At 43.4% G+C, this 20,366-nt stretch overlaps 2 protein-coding genes across 5 annotated transcripts in view; both read right to left on the bottom strand.

Moving 5' to 3' along the window:
- SNCAIP (synuclein alpha interacting protein) overlaps nt 1–20,366 on the bottom strand; it is a 161,919-nt gene that overhangs the window by 69,693 nt on the left and 71,860 nt on the right. For all 4 annotated transcript variants that reach the window (XM_061624847.1, XM_061624835.1, XM_061624826.1 and 1 more), the window contains one exon: nt 7,735–7,837. In XM_061624847.1, the coding sequence (XP_061480831.1) occupies nt 7,735–7,791 (57 nt within the window). In that variant the 5' untranslated portion in view covers nt 7,792–7,837. The remainder of the gene's footprint in view (nt 1–7,734; nt 7,838–20,366) is intronic.
- LOC133376596 (protein LDOC1-like) lies at nt 13,175–13,609 on the bottom strand. Its single transcript, XM_061609024.1, has one exon. The coding sequence runs from the start codon at nt 13,607–13,609 to the stop codon at nt 13,175–13,177; it is 435 nt and encodes a 144-aa protein (XP_061465008.1).

Here is a 20,366-nt window from a genome sequence, read left to right as displayed (position 1 = left end):
TTCAGCTCTCAAAATGTTTAAAATGAACATATAGAAATCTTGCACACAGTACAGTAACACACAATAGGTATGGGGAAAAATTGTCATCCGTGATGAAGCATTTACTCAAAAGAAATCTTCCTACAATAGTAATGAAGCACAAAATATTTACTTTTCTATCTCCATGTCAATGTGAAGAGAAGTATCTTGCCTGATAAAATATTAGAAGCATTTTGAAAGATACAAAAGTATTGTTTCTACCTGTGTACTTTAATAATTGAGGAATAGGGAATATTTATTTATTTATTTATTTATTTATCTTTATTTTTACCCCACCCTTTTTCCAAAATTGGAACTCAAGGCGGCTTACAGATAAAAGTGGATACATATAATAAAAACATAGAAGAATCTGCATTAAGCTAAAATCAAACTGTTTGCAACATTAAAACATTAACATACACTCAAGATACTTAAAAACAATTTTAAAATAGTGCAATTAAAACTGTGAGCAATACAGCATACCTCTTAAGGCCCTGTCCTAAGCACCTTCTGTTCCAAAAGCCCGTTGGAATAAAAAAGTCTTCACCTGCCGACGAAAAGACAGCAAGGAGAGAGCCATTCGTACCTCCCTAGAAAGGGAGTTCCAAAGCCTAGGGGCGGCCACCGAAAGAGCCCTATCTTGCGTCCCCACCCGTCATGCTTGTGAGGGTGTTGGGACTGTGAGGAGGGCTTCTGCTGAAGATCTCAAGGCCCGGGCAGCTTTATATCGGGAGATACGGTCTGACAGATAGCCTGGACCTAGGCCATATAGGGCTTTGTAGGTCAAAATCAGCACTTTGAATTGTGCCCGGAAACAAACTGGCAACCAGTGGAGCTGTTGTAACAGGGGAGATGTATGATCCCTGTAGCCAGCCCCCATTAGCACTCTGGCTGTAGCTCGCTGTAGCAGTTGAAGTTTCCACACAGTCTTCAAAGGCAGCCCCACGTAGAGCGCATTACAGTAACCTAAATGGGATGTAACTAAGGCATGTATCACCATAGCCAAATCAGGCATCTCAAGGAACGGGCGCAGTTGACGCATTAGCCTTAACTGAGCAAAAGCACTCCTGGCCACCGCGGCCACCTGAGCCTCCAGGTTTAAGGCTGAGTCCAGAAGCACACCCAAACTGCGAACCTGTATCTTCAGGGGGAGTGTAACCCCATCCAGCACAGGCTGAATCCCTATTCCCTGATCTGCCTTTTGACTGACCAGGAACACCTCGTCTTGTCTGGATTAAGCTTCAATTTGTTCACCCTCATCCAATCCGTCACTGATGCCAGGCACTGGTTTAGAACCAAGATAGCTTCCTTGGCGTTAGGTGGGAAGGAGAAATAGAGTTGGGTGTCATCAGCATTCTGATGGCACCGAACCCTGAACCCCCGGGCAACCTCTCCCAGCGGTTTCATGTAGATGTTAAATAGCATGGGGGATAAAACTGAACCCTGAGGGGCCCCACAGGCCAACGGCCAAGGAGTCAAACAGGAATCGCCCAGCACCACATTCTGAGTATGCCCCTCCAGGAAGGAATGGAGCCACTGTAAAACAGTGCCCCCAAGTCCCATCCCAGCAAGGCAGCCCAAAAGGATACCATGGTCGATGGTATCAAAAGCCGCTGAGAGATCCAGTAGAACCAACAGGGACACACTACCCCTGTCCAGTTCTCTGCGTATGTCATCCACCAAGGTGACCAGAGCAGTCTCTGTCCCATAGCCAGGCCTGAAACTGGACTGAAAAGGAACAAGATAATCCGTATCATCCAGGAATCTCTGGAGCTGGGAGGCCACCACACGCTATATTACCTTGCCCAGAAATGTGATGTTCAACACTGGTCGATAATTACCCATTATAGAGGGGTCCAGGGAGGGCTTTTTCAACAACGACCTTAGAACTGCCTCCTTTAGACACATTCTTCAATACATGAAGAATTTGTACATGTTGCTTGCGGTGTGTGTACATAGTGACCAATGTATTTTGGTATGTCAGCAGTGAAAAAGATTACAAAAGAAAGACAAGTGCCTGGTCTTCAAGGTAAATACTTTTTGAAGCCAGGTGATATAGCTTGAACTGTTACACAATTGGCAATTCAATTAGGAATAGCCTTTTTATATTCCATTGAAATGTTTTGTTAGGCCAATACTTTTTTCTATATATTATTTCCTCTCTCCTGAAATGACAAACCATTCCATTTTTAACAGCATTAAAATATATTAAGTTCTCTACCAAAAAAAATCTATTAAACATGCTATAAATTAGATTGTGCTTTTAATGTTGTGTGTTTGATTGCAGTAACAGGTTTCAACTTCTGTCCCAAAACAAAATATGAACACTTGAAATTTCTGCCATTTCTATCAATAGAACAAACATGATTTCAGCTGAGAAAAACTATTAAGGTGCCAAGAGAGAATATTACTCACTTCTTTCCCAGGCTACTGTCAACTCTTCACTTTCTTTCATTCATTGGCTCCTATACTGTTCCATGGAGAGTGTCTATTGAGCAGCCTTGCCAGTCAGTTTTAAATATTACTGTGCTGTATCTCGTGCATCATATTACTAAGTCATAGTATACTAGGGATAGCCAATGTGGTACCTTCCCAGATGTTCTTAGGCAACAACTTCCATCAGCTCCAGCCAATACAGCCAATAGTCAGAGATGCTGGGAGTTGTAATCTAGCACCACATTGGCTATGCCTACCCTATAGCCTCATTTAACTGAACACTTTGGTGGAGTTTGGTATCTCACCAAGTAAGGAGCAAACAGCTGGACTAGCACAGAGAAGGGTCTAGGCACAGCAGACATTGATATTTTAGGTTACTGTTTCCCTTTATCAGCTACTATTTATTAATTTCCAGCAGTGTGCTAGATGTTGAACCTTTGCCTAGAACACATTTGGCAAAATCTACCCACAGATAAGCACTTTTAAGTTCATGGATGGCACAGATATAGACATACCCAGATCTCAGTGAAATCAAGCTTTGGCTAGACCTTACCCTTACAATACAGGGCCTTTTCAGTGGTGGTTCCTCATTTGTGGAATGCATCTGTGTTCCTCATTAGTGACTTTCAGGAAGAATTTAAAAACATTCCTGTTTACTCAGGCATTTGATGGCTGAAAGATACTGTTCCTGGCAACCTTGAGACCACTGGTTGAATGTTTTTAACTTTTTTAGAATGCTTTTTAAAGAGTTGTTTTATTGTTGATGTGTTTGCCGCCCTGGGTTCCTTTGGGAGGAAGGGTGGAATATAAATTGAAATCACCATCATCATCATTAGCATCATCTTTGATAGGATACAACTTAGAGAAAACAGCTTGGGGGCAGTGGTACTTTGGTAGCACATGATAAACTAGCAACAGCCAGACAAGAATGTGTGCAGTCTTTTTTGGAAGCAGTTGGAATGTTTTGGGAGGGACATTATTTAATGTTGCTGTCAGTTTTGGCTCTGGTGTTACTTCTCTGTAAATCTGTGAATTTGGAGCTTTCAAAAGAAACATGAACCAAATATGACAGAACATACCTAAGTGCCCCAAAATGAAGTCCATTCAACAAGACCCGAATGTAAACAGCACAGAATTCACAGGTTAATAGTGATAACACACCACAGAGAATGCAATTTTTAATATAAATATCAAATAGTTATTTAATCTAGATTAATGTCTGCCTGAACTTTGTTACTGAGACCTGTATTTAAAAGAAGGAAGATTTATTCCTATGAAAGTTCAATGCATAACTGAATTAATCAGAAATCAATCTTGCCTGTGACACTGAGAGTTGAGAATTAAGGATAATACTTTCCCTGTTAATTGAGCAATTTCTTTAATTCAGACTGCTCGGCTGCATTTCACAACATTCATTATTAAGATAGAGAATTTGTGTTAAGCTATTTCTGAAACTGACAGTAAAGGTAATAATTGAGGCACAATGGGAAAGTCAAGAAGAGGTTACATCTTCTTTGTTTTATGCTGCTATAAAATTAAATTTAGAAATATGCTCTGGGACATGTCCCTATACCCCATAGTAATAAAAATAAAGTGATTTCAAATAAATTATTCTTTTGGGATGGGATCATAGTCTAATGAATTTGCAGTTTTACCCTGCCTTCATTAATAATCTACATAAAGATAGTCAAAGATTAAGATACAATTTAGGAGGAAAAGACATCTGAATAAAGCAGCTGAAACTTTTAAGAATGAACAATATCTCTACAAAGGCCAGAATAAAAACATAAATTCAGCAATCATATGTCTAATTCCCTCACTAATTAGGCATTTAACACATATTTGGTTTGGAGCTTTTATTGGTATTCATAAAATAGAATAACCAATAGTCAAGATCTCATTAGGGACATTGAAATAAGCTGCATCATTAATTCCTATGAGAACTGCAAAGTATGCACAATAGAATGATAGCATTTTAATAATGGCATCACAATTGATTATTATATTCAGATCCTCCAGGCATATTGCTGGTTTAAATAGATCCTTAATTTCCCTTAGAGAGTCCTACAGTGCATTCTCAGAACTGTTAACTTTTGTGGATTCCTGGAGATAGTTTGAAATAGGAGATATATGTTAAAAATATATATCCCTGCACAGAAATACAGGAAGATGAGCTTGGTATCTCCACCGAGAGTATCTGGATTAAAATTAATGGGGCAAGTAATAAAAGGAATGTGGTGCTTGGAGTCTACTACTGACCACCCAATCAAGGAGAAGATGAGAATGCAACTTTTGAAAAGCAAATTGCCAATATTTCGAGGATGCACGATGTAGTAGTAATGGGGGATTTCAATTATCCCGATATCTGTTGGGAGACAAACTCTGCCAAACACGGCCCCTCCAAGAAATTTCTGACTTTCTCCTGCAACCAGAGGATCAGCTATCCTGGACTTGATTCTAACCAACAGAGATGATTTGATGGATGAAGTGCCAGTTACGGGAACTCGGGGAAAGTGACTACACCATACTCGAATTCTTGATTTTAACAGAAGCAAAAGCTGAGAGTAGCCATAGGTGCACCCTGGACTTCAGGAAAGCTGATTTTAATAAACTCAGAACAATTGTAAGTACCGTTCCATGGCAAGCCACCCTAATGAGAAAAGGAGCCCAAGATGAGTGGGAGTTTCTAAAAAAGGAAATTCTAAAAGCGTAATGACAAGCAATTCCAACAAGGAAAAAAAGGGGGAAACAGCAGAAGAAGCCAATGTGGCTTCACAAAAAGCTTAGAAATGACCTGAAAACAAAAAAGAACACATACAGGAAGTGGAAAGAAGGCCAGGCCACAAAGGAAGAGTACAGGCAGGTATCATGGAATTGCAGGGATGGCATCAGGAAGGCTAAAGCTGAGAATGAGCTGAGGTCAGCGAGAGATGCTAAAAGCAACAAAAAAGCTTTCTTCAGGTACGTCCATAGTAAAAGACAGAGAAAATAAATGGTGGCACAGCTACTCAATGAGGATGGCAAAATGACATCAGATAACAAAGAAAAAGCAGAAGTGCTCAATTCCTACTTTGGCTCAGTCTTCTCCCAAAAAAGGGTCTATGACCCTTCCTGGGAAACATGAAGTAGAAGGGGCAGGATTGGAGCTTGAGATTGACAGACAAACGGTCAAGGAATACCTAATCCCTTTGAACGAGTTCAAATCGGCAGGGCCTGATAAACTGCATCCTAGAGTATTGAAGGAACTGGCTGAAGAACTCTCAGAACCACTGTCTATTATCTTTGCGAAATCATGGAGGACTGGTAAAGTGGATGACTGCAGGAGAGCTAATGTTGTCCCTATCTTCAAAAAAGGCAAAAAGAAGGAACCAGGGAACTACAGACCAGTCAGCCTAACATCAATCCCTGGAAAAATTCTGGAGCAGATTATAAAGCAGTCAATCTGTAAGCACCTTGAAAACAATGCAGTGATTACTAGGAGCCAACATGGATTTATGAAGAACAAATCCTGCCAAACTAATCTTATCTCGTTTTTTGATCGGGTAACCTCCCTTGTAGACTGTGGGAATGCTGTAGACATGTTGAATGCTCTCGACTTCAGCAAAGCTTTTGACAAAGTGCCCCATGATACTCTGATTAGCAAGCTACCTAAAAGTGGGCTAGATGGCGCAACTATCTATGAAGTATTAACAGTTAAAGACCAACAACCATTTCTACAAACTCTAAACAGAATCATTCCTACAGATATACAGTTAATATTTCATAAATGCCTGGGTCACAACTCAGGGAAAACTTTCTTAAACAAGGATGTCTTTGGTAGGCACCTACATGTCATGACATTGGAGGCCTGTTTAATTTTGGCTGATTCCAGAGGGCTCAAGCTGCAACACAATACACTCTGTTTCTAGTACAAATTAAGCACACCTTTGGGGCACTCTTAGCAGTGCCCCATCTGAGCAGCACAGTTGTCAGGCATGGGACAAGGATACATGGGGCAAGGCAGTCCCTTAAGCAAGTTTAGGGCTCAGGTTGTTTAGGGCTTTAAATGCTTTAAATGCTAAAAGCAAAACCTTGAATTGTGCTTGGTAGTATATTGGCAGCCAGTACAGCTCCATCAGCAGGTCTTATATGGTGTTAACAGGATATCTCAGTCAACAATCTAGCTTCTGCATTCTTCACCAGCGGCAGCTTCTGGGTTAGAAACATTGCAGTAATCCAGTCTTGAAGTTACCAGCGCCAGGACTACAGTGGTTAAGATATTCATGAATAGCCATAGCTGTCTTACCAACTGAGCTGATATAAAGCCCTCCTAGCCTCTGAGGTCACTTGTGCCTCAAGTTACAAAGATGCTCCAGAGGGAGTGCAACCCTGCCCAGACCAGGTAACTGACCTATCTTCTGGACACGGAAGCCACTCACTCACAGGGCCTCTGTCTTGACAGGGTTTATTCACCATCATCCAGCCAACCACTGCAGACAGACACTGGTCCAGAGCCTCCACAACTACTTCTGATCAGATGTAACAGAGAAATAGAGTTGTGTGTCATCAACATGCTGATAACGCTTTGCTCAATATTCCCGAAATACTGCTCCCAGTAGCTTCATATAGATGTTAAATAGCATTGGGGATAAAATAGTACCCTGTGACACCCATAACATAAACGCCAGGTGGCCAAAAAGCATTCCTTCAGTGGTGTTCTCTGGACTGACCATACAGGTAGAATCGGAACCACTGTAAAACAGTGTTCCTAACACCAATCCCACAGGGTAGGTTCAGGAAGATACCATGGTCGATGATATCAAAAGCTGTGGACAGACTGAGCAGAAGAAACAAAGTCACACTCTCCTTGGCCCTCTTCTGATAAAGGTCATCCATTAGGGTGACTAAGGCCAATTTGGTACCAAGAGCTGGTCTGAATCCTGGCAGTAGTCAGCAAAAGGCCGTGAAATGGGACCTTGTGGAGGTGGGGAGGACCTGAAAGGATCAGAATCTGTTGGATCCTGATCCAGTGTCGTGTCATGCAGTCACATGAGTGCAGTCATGTGATGACATTGGGCCCAATCCAGTCTTGATCGCTGCTGCAGCCTGGAGCTAGCACAACCACTAGGCCAAATCAGGCCCAATCATCCTGCCCCCCATTTACCTTTCTCTCTGTTTTTCAAGTGATACTATTTTTTCACTCATTTCGTGAACTAACTGGAACATTTAAGCCTAAAACCAGAAGAACAAAACAAACAAAACTAAACAAAAGAGAAAGGAAAAGAAAATCCTGATACTTACAGATATATCATCACTAAAATCTATTTCATCCAAATCAAGGTATTCAGGTGCTTCCATTATTCTGCTATGCACATCTTCATGAGCTTAGTTGGATAATAAAATTCTATTTAAAAGACAAAAAGAAAAGACAAAAATTAACATATTACATTTATTTACTGGATTTCTATCCTGCCCTTCATCAGAGTTGATCTCAGGGCAAGTAGCAACAAATTAAAATGCAATACAAAGAAAAAAAACCCAATACAATTGAAACAGTAAAAAAGCAGCATCTTTCCCCATTCAGGCCTAGTAAAATCATGTTTGACATACCTGGCAGAACAGGAATGTCTTCAGCTTGCTCTGGAAGAATAACAGTGCAGGTGCCAGCCAAACCTTAACGGGGGAGGTATTCCAAAGCTGGGGTGCTAAGGCTGAGAAGGCCCTCTGTTGGGTCATAGCTCCTCTGATCTCATTCAAAGATGGTATGCCAAAGAGGGCCTCCTCAGATGATCTTAAAATCTGGGCAGGACAATGTGGAGAGGCACTCCTTCAGGTAACCAGGTCCCAAGAAGTTTAGGGCTTTTTATGTCAAAACGAATCGTTTGACTTGGGCTCAGCAACAAATAGGCAGTCGGAGCAGATCTTTAAAGACTGATTTATGGAGATCCCATGCAGAAAGGCCCATCAAAACTCTGGCTGCTGCATTTTTCAAAACTGCAATCCTTCAGGGGAGTGTAAATCCATACAGGACAGCCTTCCTTCCTTTTTCGTGGACCCAGGATCTACAAAGTCACAGCTCATCTGTCTTCTCAGTTAATTTTATTGGCTCTCATCCAATTTACTACCATCTCCAGACACTGATCAAACACCTGCACAGCTTCACCTAATGCAGATGGCATGGAGAAATAGAACTGGATGTCATCTGCATACTGAAGAATGTAGTTAAAATTAATATGGGCTGAACTCCCCTCAGCTCAATTCAGGGTCAGCTAGGTTTTTCAGGATTCTTGAAGCTCACTCTCAGTAAGGGTCCAGAAAAGACTCATCTGTTTTCCTGAAAATTCTGTCCAGGCTCATTATATTGACAAATATGTGCTATTGTCCTCTGGGACTTATAGTTCTTAGCACCAGCTACTTGGAAATTCAGCCACTCACCTTTCCAAGGCAAAAATACCTAAGGAACAAAAGAGGAAGGGGGGCAGGAACTTGACTTTGGCAACTATCAGTCAAGAGAATTGACCCAAATAGTGGGAGTGAGCTGAAATGGCCATTTTAGATACTGTTTCGCTTTGTTACTGTCAAAATGAACCTCTGGTTTCAGTGAGTTTTCACACTGCCTCTCCAAATTTCATCTAATTTTTATAAAAATCCTCAAAACTAACCACAACTCAAGACAAGGCTCTTAAGCCTTAGAAAGTTTGCTTGAGCAAGCTCAGGTAAGCTCTAAATCTGAATGAGCTTTGGAAGGGTGTTTTTATGTATTTTATGTAAGGCCTTTCCCCAGCCCAAAGACTGGGGAAGGGGTAGTTCAGTGGTACAGCCTGCAAAAGGTTCCAGGTAGGGTAGCAAAAGACTCCCGTCTGAAATTTTGTAGAGTGGCTTCCCCACAGTGTAGATAATACTGAGAGAGTAGGACCAATGGCCTTTTACCGGTCACATGGAATAGGGAAAGAGCTTACAGAAAATACATAACAGAACTCTTTCTAGGCTTCAAATATAAGCATTCAAATCAGGGAACTTCCTGAAGCTTTGTCATACAAACTCAGAGACTGCACAGCTGTCTAAATCTGCAGACTTGGAATTTCCCTAAGCTGTCCCTTGCAGGCAACTTTGGGGCTGCACAATTATTGGAGCATTAAGCCTTTAGGGCAGCCTTTCCCAACCAGTGTGCCTCCAGATGTTGTTGGACCACAACTCCCATCAGCCTCAGCTAGCATTGCCAATGGTCAGGAAAAATGGGAATTGTGGTCCAACAACATCTGGAGGCACACTGGTTGGGAAAGGCTTCTTTAGGGGCTTTTGAATAGATCTACCTGAAATGTGATTATGACCCAGATGTTGACAAAACATAAACTGACTAGGCTGCTTACCTGGATGGTTTGTACAGGCCATCTACCATATACTAGTCAATCAGATTTTACCAAAAATTAGGGGTTGATATTAAATAATTTCTGTGTATTTGCCTACAAAGTATCCTGGGCAGCATGAACATGCATGTACATATTCTTATTTTACATTCCAAGCCAAAGAAAAACATCTGGAGGAACTGCTGGTTGATTCACAATAAATGGGAACGTTATGAAATGAATGAATTTATGCTGTGCACCAAATGTGAACTTTGACAACATAAGTATTTAAAATATCAAAACACAAAGATGTGAACATATCCCAGTAAACAAATCATACACACACTCTTTATCTTAAAAGGGAAATGTAGTGAATCCAAATTAAATTTCAGTTTTCTATATCTGCTGTATCTAGTACAGTGAGCATTGCCATACATAAAAAAGGAAATTCAGTTTATCATAGAATGGTAGAGCTGGAAGGGCTCTATAGGCCATTGAGTCCAACCCCCTGCTCAATGCAGGAATCCAAATTAAAGCACACCCAACATGTGCCTATCCAGCTGCCCTTTGAATGTTTCCAGTGTTGGAGAGCTCACTACTTCCCTAGGTAATTGGTTCCATTGTCGTACCGCTCTAACAGTTAGGATGTTTTTCCTGATGCTCAGTCGAAATCTGGCTTCCTGCAACTTGAGCCCATTTTGCTATGCTGTGTCCTGTACTCTGTGATGATCAAGAAGAGATCCTGGCCCTCCTCTGCATGACAATCTTTCAAGTACTTGAAGAGTGCTATCATATCTCCCCTCAGTCTTCTCTTCTCAAGGCTAAACATGCCCAGTTCTTTCAGTCTCTCCTCACAGGGCTTTGTTTCTAGTCCCCTGATCATCCTCGTTGCCCTCCTCTGAACCTGTTCCAGTTTCTCTGCATCCTTCTTAAAGTGCAGTGTTCAGAACTGGACGCAGTAGTCAAGATGAGGCCTAACCAGTGCCGAACAGAGGCCATGATTTAGAAACTATACTTCTGTTAATGCAGCCTAAAATAGCATTTGCCTTTTTTGCAGCCACATCACACTGTTGGCTCATATTCAGCATTGATATTGATCAACAACAATCCCAAGATCTTTCTCGCATGTAGTACTGCTGAGCCAAGTATCCCCTTATCTTGTAACTGTGCATTTGGTTTCTTTTTCCTCAGCATAGAACTTTGCATTTATCCCTGTTAAATTTAATTCTGTTGTTTTCATCCCAATGTTCCAGCCTATCAAGAACCCTTTCAATTTTCTTTGTCTTCCAAAGTATTAGCTATCCTTCCACATTTTGTATCATCTGCAAATTTGATAACCATTCCCTGTACCTCCTCATTCAAATCATTAATAAAAATGTTGAAGAGCACTGGACCCAGGACCAAATTCTGTTACCTCCCCCTTAGTTTGGGAAGGAACCATTGATAAGCACTCTTTGAGTATGATTCTGGAGCCAATTGGGAGAAAGGGCAGGATATAAATCAAATAATAAATAAAATAAAATAAATAAAAACTGTGGATCCACCTGCTAGTTGTTCCATCCAGCCCACATTTAGCTAGCTTGTTAATCAGAATACTATGGGGCACTTTGTCAAAAGCTTTGCTGAAGTCGAGCTATACTATGTCCATAGCATTCCCATAGTCTACCAGTGAGATTACCCGATCAAAAAATGAGATAAGATTAGTCTGGCAGGCTTTGTTCTTGATAAATCCATGTTGGCTTCTAGTAATCACTGCATTGTTTTCAAGGTGCTTACAGAATGACCGCTATACACGATCATGAATCGATCAAAATAGTCTCTATAGATGTCGTTCATGAAATTTTGGAAGACCCCTGGAGCATTAGATAGTCCGAATAGCATCACCAGGTACTCAAACTGTCCATATTGGGTCTTGAAGACGGTCTTCTCCTCGTCTCCCTCCTTTATTCACACCAGGTTGTAAGCCCCCCTCAGATCGAGCTTGGTATAGACCTTGGCTGATCGCAGTTGCTCCAGCATTTCTGTGATGAGTGGCAGGGGGTAGCTGTTGGGGATGGTGATCTGATTTAGCGCCCAGTAGTCATTACACAGGCGTAGCTCTCCGTTCTTCTTCTTAATGAACAGTAGAGGTGCCCCAGCTGGGGTCTGAGAGGGTTGAATGAAGCCTCTCTTCAGGTTCATGTCCAGAAACTCCCTCAGCGCTGCCAACTCCGGCTCTGACAGGGAATAGATATGCCCAGACGGAACGGGCTCTCCTGGCATCAGGTTGATGGCACAATCATATGGCTGGTGGGGGGACAGTTGGTCGGCTTCTCCTTTGTCAAACATATCCCAGTAGTCTGTATATTTCTCAGGTAGAGGAACTTCCTCCTGCAGTGTTGCACCAGCTATTATCTCAGGGTTGGGCTTGTCCTGGGGCTCGCAGTGTTGTTGGCAGTATTTTGAGGCGAACGCCACCACCGCCTCGTCCCAGAAAATGGTCGGGTTATGCTGGACCAACCAAGGCATTCCTAACACTACTGGGAAGTGAGGCAGAGAAGCCACATAGAATGACAGTTCCTCCATGTGCCCCGGGACCTCCATTCCTAGCAACTCGGTCTCTCTAGTCACAGTTCCTGACTTTACAGGCCGCCCATCAATGGTCTTGATGGACAAGGGTTGCTCCAGCATCTGAATGGGGACACCATGCTCGTGGGCAAAATTGCAGTCCATGAAACTCAATGACGCCTCCCTGTCAATCATGGCCTTGACTTGGAAACTTTGCCCTGTGGGCAGGTTCAGTCAGACCGGCAGGAGCAGGGCGGGTTGCGACGGAAGGGGCTGTTGATGAGACCGCTTCGTTGACTTGGCTCACAACTCTTGGGCCTCTATGACAGCTGGGATTTGGAGTTTTCCAGCACCGAGGTCTTCTTGGCCTTGGAGGGGCATCCTCAGGCCAGATACCCCCGTTCTGCAGTACAGAAAAAGCGCCTCCCTCCTGCACTTCTCCTTTTCCTCCTCTGACAAGCGTGGTCGGGCCCCGCCAATTTGCATGGGCTCCACCCCGATGAGGTCGAGGTTCCCACGCTAGATGGATGACGGATGCGGGGGAGAGGTAGAGGTGCCTCGGAATGGATCAGCTCCACTCTGCGCTCCAACCAACAGCCCTCGAGTTGACTGTCTATCTGCAAGCACAACTGGATCAGCTTGGCCAAGGTGCCTGGTGGGGAGGTGCGTGCCAGTTTGTCCAACACCTCGGGGTTCAAACCATTTCGATAGAAGTACATCAGGGCTGGGTCATAGTAATCGGTCTCTTGGGCCATTACACAGAAGGTTTTAGTATAGACCCCCACAGATCCCCTTTCTTGTTTCAGGGTTCTTAGCTGACAGGCTACCATCTCTTTCCGTTGTGGATCTCAGAACATCTCTTCCATGGCTGCGATGAAAGCAGGGTATTGACCCAGGACAGGGTCCTTTCGGATCAGATACAGGGTGGGCCACTTGGCAGCCTCCCCTTCTAGCAGGCTGATGAGAAATGCCACCTTTGAGTCATCTGTTGGGAACTCGGCTTGTCGTACACTCATGTACAATTTGTACTGGGAATGGAACATGGTGAACTGGTCACTCTGGCCACCGTAGTGGGAGGGCATCCTCACAGGAGGCTTGATTCTGGTGGGTGCCGCAGCTGCTGGCGCCGTACCTCCCTGGGCAATCAGGGCACGGAGATTCTTATTCTCAAGTTGTAGGTTCTGAGTCATGGCTTGGAGGTTCTGGAGCTCAGCATACAAGGTCTCAAGGGTCACTGGGATTCCCCCTTCGGCACGGCCACTAGCCTCCATGTTCTTGGTCATGGAGACGTCGGAGAAGAGGGATGACGGCTGAGTCAAGCTGTCCTGCCCAGAGTATGAGACATGAGATGGAGGTGAGACTGGAATTAATTCTTGTTTTATTAGAGTAACGGTTACATCAAAAGCAGTGCGCTTCATAGACTTAACTATGCTAACTCACTACTGTCCCTAACTAAGCTACCTAGGCATACTCTGCAGCATGTGAAGAAAGTTGACTCAGCACCCCAATCAGGGGGGGTGCCACCTTAAGTAGGGAAGGTCTTCGCTCGTAATCTCTGACTCCTCCAAAGTTTCACCTTCTGGCCAACCTGCTTCTCACAGCATCTCGCGCAGGGCAAGGGGGGGGGCAAGCCTCTGCCGGCTCATCTGACAATACAGGCTTGCTAGGTGCCGGCTCGGCGTCAGGAGGTGGGGAAGCATTTGAAGTGCCAGGCGGGGAGTCCTGGGGGGGTGGAGTTGGTGCACGTGCCAGGTCATTCCCCAGCAGCTCTGTTGGGGTGCCTGTAGGTGGAGCGAGGTCTGGTTTGGCGGGAGCACTGTCTGTGGGAACTGGCAGACTGTTGACTGCACCCCCTCCCTCATTGTCCTCGAAAACCTCATCTGCCTCTGATTCCTCTCTCTGCTCTATCTGGGGAAGCTGGGGCTCGACCGACTCCCCTCACTGATCCTCCTGGGATTGCTGGGGCAAACACCCTGCAGATTTGAACTCATTCAAGGTAATTAGTGTTCTTTGACCATTTGTCTGTCAATCTCAAGCTGCAATCCTGCTTCTTCAACTTCACGTTTCTTAGGAGGGTCATAAACCGAGCCAAAGTACGAATTGAGCACTTCTGCCTTTTCTTTGTCATCTGTTATCATTTTGCCATCCTCATTTAGTAGCTGTGTCACCATTTCTTTTCTTTGTCTTTTACTATGGACGTACCTGAAGAAAGCTTTTTTGTTGCTTTTAGCATCTCTCGCTAACCTCAGCTCATTCTCAGCTTTAGCCTTCCTGATGCCATCCCTGCAATTCCGTGATACCTGCCTGTACTCTTCCTTTGAGGTCTGGCCTTCTTTCCACTTCATGTGTTTTTTGTTTTCAGGTCATTTCTAAGCTTTTTGTGAAGTCACATTGGCTTCTTCTGCTGTCTTCCCCATTTTTCCTTGATGTAATTGTTTGCAATTGTGCCTTTAGAATTTCTTTTTAGAAACTCCCACCCATCTTGCACCCCTTTTCTTGTTAGGGTTGCTTGCATTGGAACCTTAATTACCATTGTTCTGAATTTATTACAACAGTCTTTCCTGAAGTCTAGGGTACACATATGGCTAGTCTCAGCTTTTACTTCTGTTAAAATTAAGCACTCAAGTATAGTGTGGTCACTTTCCCCCAGAGTTCCTATAACTGTCACTTCATCCACCAAGTCATCTCTGTTGGTTAGAATCAAGTCAAGGATAGCCGATTGTCTAGTTGCTTCTTCCACTTTATGTAGGAGAAAGTTATACCAGTCAAGAATTTCTTGGAGGATCTGTGTTTGGCAGAATTTGTCTCTCAACAGATAATGGGGTAATTGAAGTCCCCCATTACTACTACATCATGCCTCTTTGAAACACTGGTAATTGGCTTTTCAAAATTTTCATCCTTGTCTTCTCCTTGATTGGGTAGTCAGTAGTAGACTCCAACCACCATGCTCCTTTTATTCTTTGCCCCATTTAATTACTCTCGGTGGAGCTACCAACCCATCCTCTTGTATTTCTGTGCAGGAATATATATTTTTAACATATAGCATGAATCTGCCTCTCTTTCTGAACAAATTATATCCTTCAATTGCTGTATTCCAGTCATGGGTGTCATCCCACCAAATTTCAGATATACCTATAAGTCGTATTTACTCTTCAAGTTCGTCTTGTTTGTTTCCCATACTCTAAGCATTAATATTCAGACATTGAAGACCATGTGATTTACCTGGCTTCCTTCCTACATTTTTATGAAGACTATTACTAGGCCCCATTAGAGCCATTCCCTCAGTTCCTGTTAGTGTGCACAAGCCTCTGTTTCTTGTTACCACCTTTACGTCTCTCTCCCCATTAGGATTCAGTTAACAGCTCTCCTGACGAAATTATACAGCCACAAGAGTGGCTGTATACTATAGTCAGCATGGATTTCCCGCATTCCGCAATAAAGCAAAACCTTACAAAACGTATAGTCCTTAACTCAGAAACGCTTGCTGAACAAACTTCTAAATTTTCATGGCGATACACAAAACAGTCAGAGAGAATCGAGAGTTCAAAGTGAAAAAAGTGAGAAAACCCAGACCCCTTGTGGACTTTTTTCTGTCAGAGTTCTCATAATCTGTTGAAATTAATTAAAAATCAGTACCTGTACTCTTATTACTGACCTTGCCCCATACTCTGACCTTTATCTTCTGCAGTTTAAAACTTTAAAAAATGCCTGGCTGATTTTTAATTAATTTAAGAAATTTTGGCTTGAACTTAATGATAATGTTGGGCATGTTTACTAAGAACTGTCAGTGTTCTAAAAGGCAGACTCACAGCTGCTGCGCTTGCCTAACCAGGGGGCCACACCCACACCAGATTTTGATGTCACTTGAGACCGTCATGGCTTCCCCCAAAGAATCCTGGGAAGTGTAGTTTGTGAAGGGTGCTGAGAAAAGACTCTTATTCCCCTGACAGAGGTCCTGTGGTCAGAGGGGTTTAACATTCAGCCTTTCTGATTGAAGCTCTGTGACAGGAACAGGGTGTTTCCTAGCGACTCTCAGTACCCTTCACTAACTATACTTCCCAGGATTCTTTGGGAGAAGCCATGACTGTCTAAAGTGAAATAAAGGTCTAGTGTAGATGTAGCCACGAACAGCTTTGGTTAAATTTGGGTGGGAGGCTACATGTGCCTGCTGTAGAATAAAAAGATGGGGGAAATGATGAAAAAGAATGATACTGTTCCCAATAATTTCCTTGTGGAAAGTGGCTTCCCCTCTGCTCAGTGCCCACCCCCCCAATCTCCTCCCCTCCCTCCCTCCCTCCCTCCCTCCCTCCCTCCCTCCCTCCTCCTCCCCTCCGCCTCTCCCCCAGGTCAGTTTCACCTATCCTAAGCATGGCTGCACAGGAGTAAATCCCACTGAATTCAAAAAGCATTCAAATGATGAAACCTGCCCACCACTCCTCCCTCCTACCCCTTCTCTCTCCCTCCATTCCCGTCCTCCATCCCCTTCCAATCGCCTCCTTCCCCCTCCCCCTCCTCCTCCTTTCCCTCCCCTCCACCCTCCTCCTCCCCCATGGTCAATTTTACCTATCTTAGGACTATGACCTGGGAGACCAGAGTTCAAATCCCCACACAGCCATGAAGCTCACTGGGTGACCTTGGGCCAGTCACTGCCTCTCAGCCTCAGAGAAAGGCAATTGTAAACCACCTCTGAATACAGCTTACCATGAAAAACCTATTCATAGGTTCACCATAAGTCGGAATCACCTTGAAGGCAGTCCATTTCATTTTCAAGCATGATTGCACAGGAGTAAATCCAATTGAACTCAAAAAGTATGCAACTGATCAAACCTGCCCTCCCCTCCTCCTCCCTCCCATCACCTCTTTTGCCCCTCCCCTCCCCCTTCATTCACCCCTCCCCTCCCCTTCTAATCCCCTCCTTCCCATTCCTTCTGCTCCCCTCTCCCCCTCCTTCCTTCCCTTTACTCTCCCCTCCCCCTGCCCCCCATGGTCAGTTTTACCTATCCTAGCCATGAGTGCACAGGAGTAAATACCACTGAGCTCAATAAGCATGCAAATGATCAGACCTGCCTTTCCCCTCCTCTCCCTTCCTCCCTTCTTCTTCCCCTCTGCCCACTCCAGGCTTCCCTTCCCATGGTCAGTTGTACCTATCTTAAGCATGATTGCATGGGAGTAAATCCCATTGAACCCAATAAACATGCAAATGATCAAACCTACCCTCCTCTTCCCCCTCCTGCCTGCTCCCATCCCCCTCCTCTCCTTCCCATCCCCTGTGGTCAGTTTCACCTATCCTAAGCATGATTGCAGAGGAGTAAATCCCACTGAACTCAATAAGCATGCCAATGATCAATCCATTCTCTGCAAACTTGCACAGGATCCCATTTCTTACCTCTGGAATAAAAAGCAGGGAAATTCACTAATAGGCAAACAACATTATGGTTTAAGAAAGTACCAACAGCCAACAGATATTTCTATCAAACTTTAAAAAGTAGGGAAATTGGGCAGCTATAGTGAATGCACCAGGGGAGCAGGAGACCTGACCTCCTCTCTGAGATATTGGACTGTCCTACAAATTGGTCAAAATGCAAACACAATTTGGGATGGTCCTTCACAGTCCAATCCACTTCCTGTGCAGCTTGGAAGAATTTGGTAACATGTGCCTCTGAGCAAATGTGAGAGGTGGCAATTCCTGCAGTCAGCTCAAATAACAGAAACAAGACATGTGCTGTGCTGATCTTGTTTTAGTAGGGAGGAAGCAACAACATTAAAACAGTTTGTGCCGTAGTGGTCAGAGTGTCAGACTGTGACCTGGGATACCACGATTCGAATCCCCACAGCCATGAAGCTCACTGGGTGACCTCGGGCCAGTCACTGCCTCTCAGCCTCAGAGGAAGGCAATGGTAAACCACCTCTTAATACCACTTACCAAGAAAACCCCATTCATATGGTTGCCATAGGTCGAAATTGACTTGAAGGCAGTCCATTTCCATCGTTCTGAGAGTCACTTTAAATATGTCTGATTTACTATGCAATTTTAGTGAAGCTTCCTATAGTAAATCATTCTCGTTTGCTTCTGTTTCTGAATATGTGAAGTACAGCAACACTTTGCAATGCCAAAAAAATAGCTCCAAAAACAATTGGGGAATAACGGCACTGACTGTTCTGCAGAATAGTTTCCAATGGACACAAGGAGTGTCTCAGTTTGCACAAGATAGAACAGTAGGAGCTGAAATATATTCCAGCAATATTCTAGATGTGCTCTATGTTTTTAATTGACCTTGTCCACCTTTCCTTGTAGAGTGGTTTAAACATAGCAGGCTGAAAACATACATGTTGGGCAGGCCAAGTTTGTTTTTTCCAACAGCTAGAGTCATTGCTGAAGTAGCAACATATTGTAATCAGTCTGATTTTACATCAAACTGCAGTTTCAGATTCAAATGTTAATGCACCCAAACTAGAAACAAAGCATAACCTCCAGTTTGAAACAAAAAGGCTGTCTTCACCATCATATGACACTGACCAATAAAAAGGGTTTGAAATTAATAAAAAATAATTTGACACAGATTTCTACGATGAATAATGAGAGAAATAAAATTTTCCAGGTTAGATGCTCTGTAGAAACAGTAGTAACACGGAAAAGAAGCAAAGTAAGAACACCAACAAACATACAAAAATGTAATTCTCCACCTTTTAAATGGCAGGTGTTGCCACCACTCATCATATTCTCAGAGGCACATGTTACCAAATACTTACCCGCTACACAGGAAGTTGATTGGACTGTGAAAGACCAACCCAAATGGTGTTTGCATTTTGACCAATTTGTAGGGCAGTACAGTATCTCAGAGAGCAGTTCAGGTCTCCTGCTCCCCTGGTGCATTCACTATAGCTGCCCAATTTCCCTGCTTTTTAAAGTTTGATAGAAATAGCTGTGGGCTATAGGTACGGTCTTAAACCGCAAAGCTTTTTGCCTATTAGTGAATTCTCATTAAGGGAATCATTAAGTGAGACCTGGAGCAGACACCATTCTTCGGAAGAGTTCAGCTATGTGCTCCTTTTACAATTCTCCATGTTAGACTCTTTCAAAGCTGTTTTTGCCGTGAAGAAACATATCACTCCAAACATGCACAGTTGATCGCACATCTTCTCTGTTTTTACATGGGAATTCCAAGGCTCTTTTCCAGCCTAAAGGGGGAAGCGACTAGAATCACTGCTCTTCTTTAAACCTTACTGCTTCTTCTGCCCTTCCCTATTAGCATGGATTTAAATCAAGTGAGTGAAAATGGAGTTTCAGGACTACATGACCTCTTAATTTTTCTTTTTCTTTTGTTTTTCACTATTATGGCCACCCTGTTTGAATTAAGTAGAGTACATTCTGACATTTGCTGGTAAGCCTTGTCCCAAGCTGTACCAGTTAAAGCATAAGTGGGTCAGTTAGGCTGGCTATAAAACCAACACTTCAGAGCCTACTTAAAACAGAAGCTAAACTGACTTAAAAGTCTAATGCAAACATGAAAAGTGATGGTATAATGGCTGTGTTCAGACATAACAGTACGTTACGGTTTAGGATAAAGTATATGAGCCTCTGATATGGCTGTGAGAAAATTGGAAGCTTTTGGTTTCATTTTCATCTAACCATGATTACTTATTTTATCCCAACCCAGAGCAACTGTGATGAACCTTAACTTCAGTTCAAGACAAGCTGCTTTCAAACTATGGTTTTACAATCCTGGACTGTTTCTCTAAACCACAGTTTCTTCAGGCTTAGGCATAACAAGTAACCACAGTTAATGGAAAATAGAAGTGAAAACTTACTCTTTCTCATGGGCACACTAGATGAGAAGGGAAGGGAAGCACACAGGCCTGAGGCTTGCGCATACAACATTAAACTACAGGTTAACATTAAAGGGGATCTGGGCACAAGTGCATGAACCTCTTATCATATTCTACAGGTTTGCTGCTCTGCACCATACACAGATTTTAAGCCAGCTGCTTCACAACATACAAAGGCAACTGTGTGAACCAGCCCCCCATTCTCGAAGAACT

The sequence above is a fragment of the Rhineura floridana genome, chromosome 1 (assembly GCF_030035675.1).
Source record: "Rhineura floridana isolate rRhiFlo1 chromosome 1, rRhiFlo1.hap2, whole genome shotgun sequence".
NCBI lineage: Eukaryota > Metazoa > Chordata > Lepidosauria > Squamata > Rhineuridae > Rhineura > Rhineura floridana.
This window is presented reverse-complemented; position numbering and strand designations above follow the sequence as displayed.

Excerpts from the sequence above, each read along its gene's own strand:
- LOC133376596 (XM_061609024.1), bottom strand. The coding sequence starts at position 13,609 with ATGACCAAGAACATGGAGGCTAGTGGCCGTGCCGAAGGGGGAATCCCA.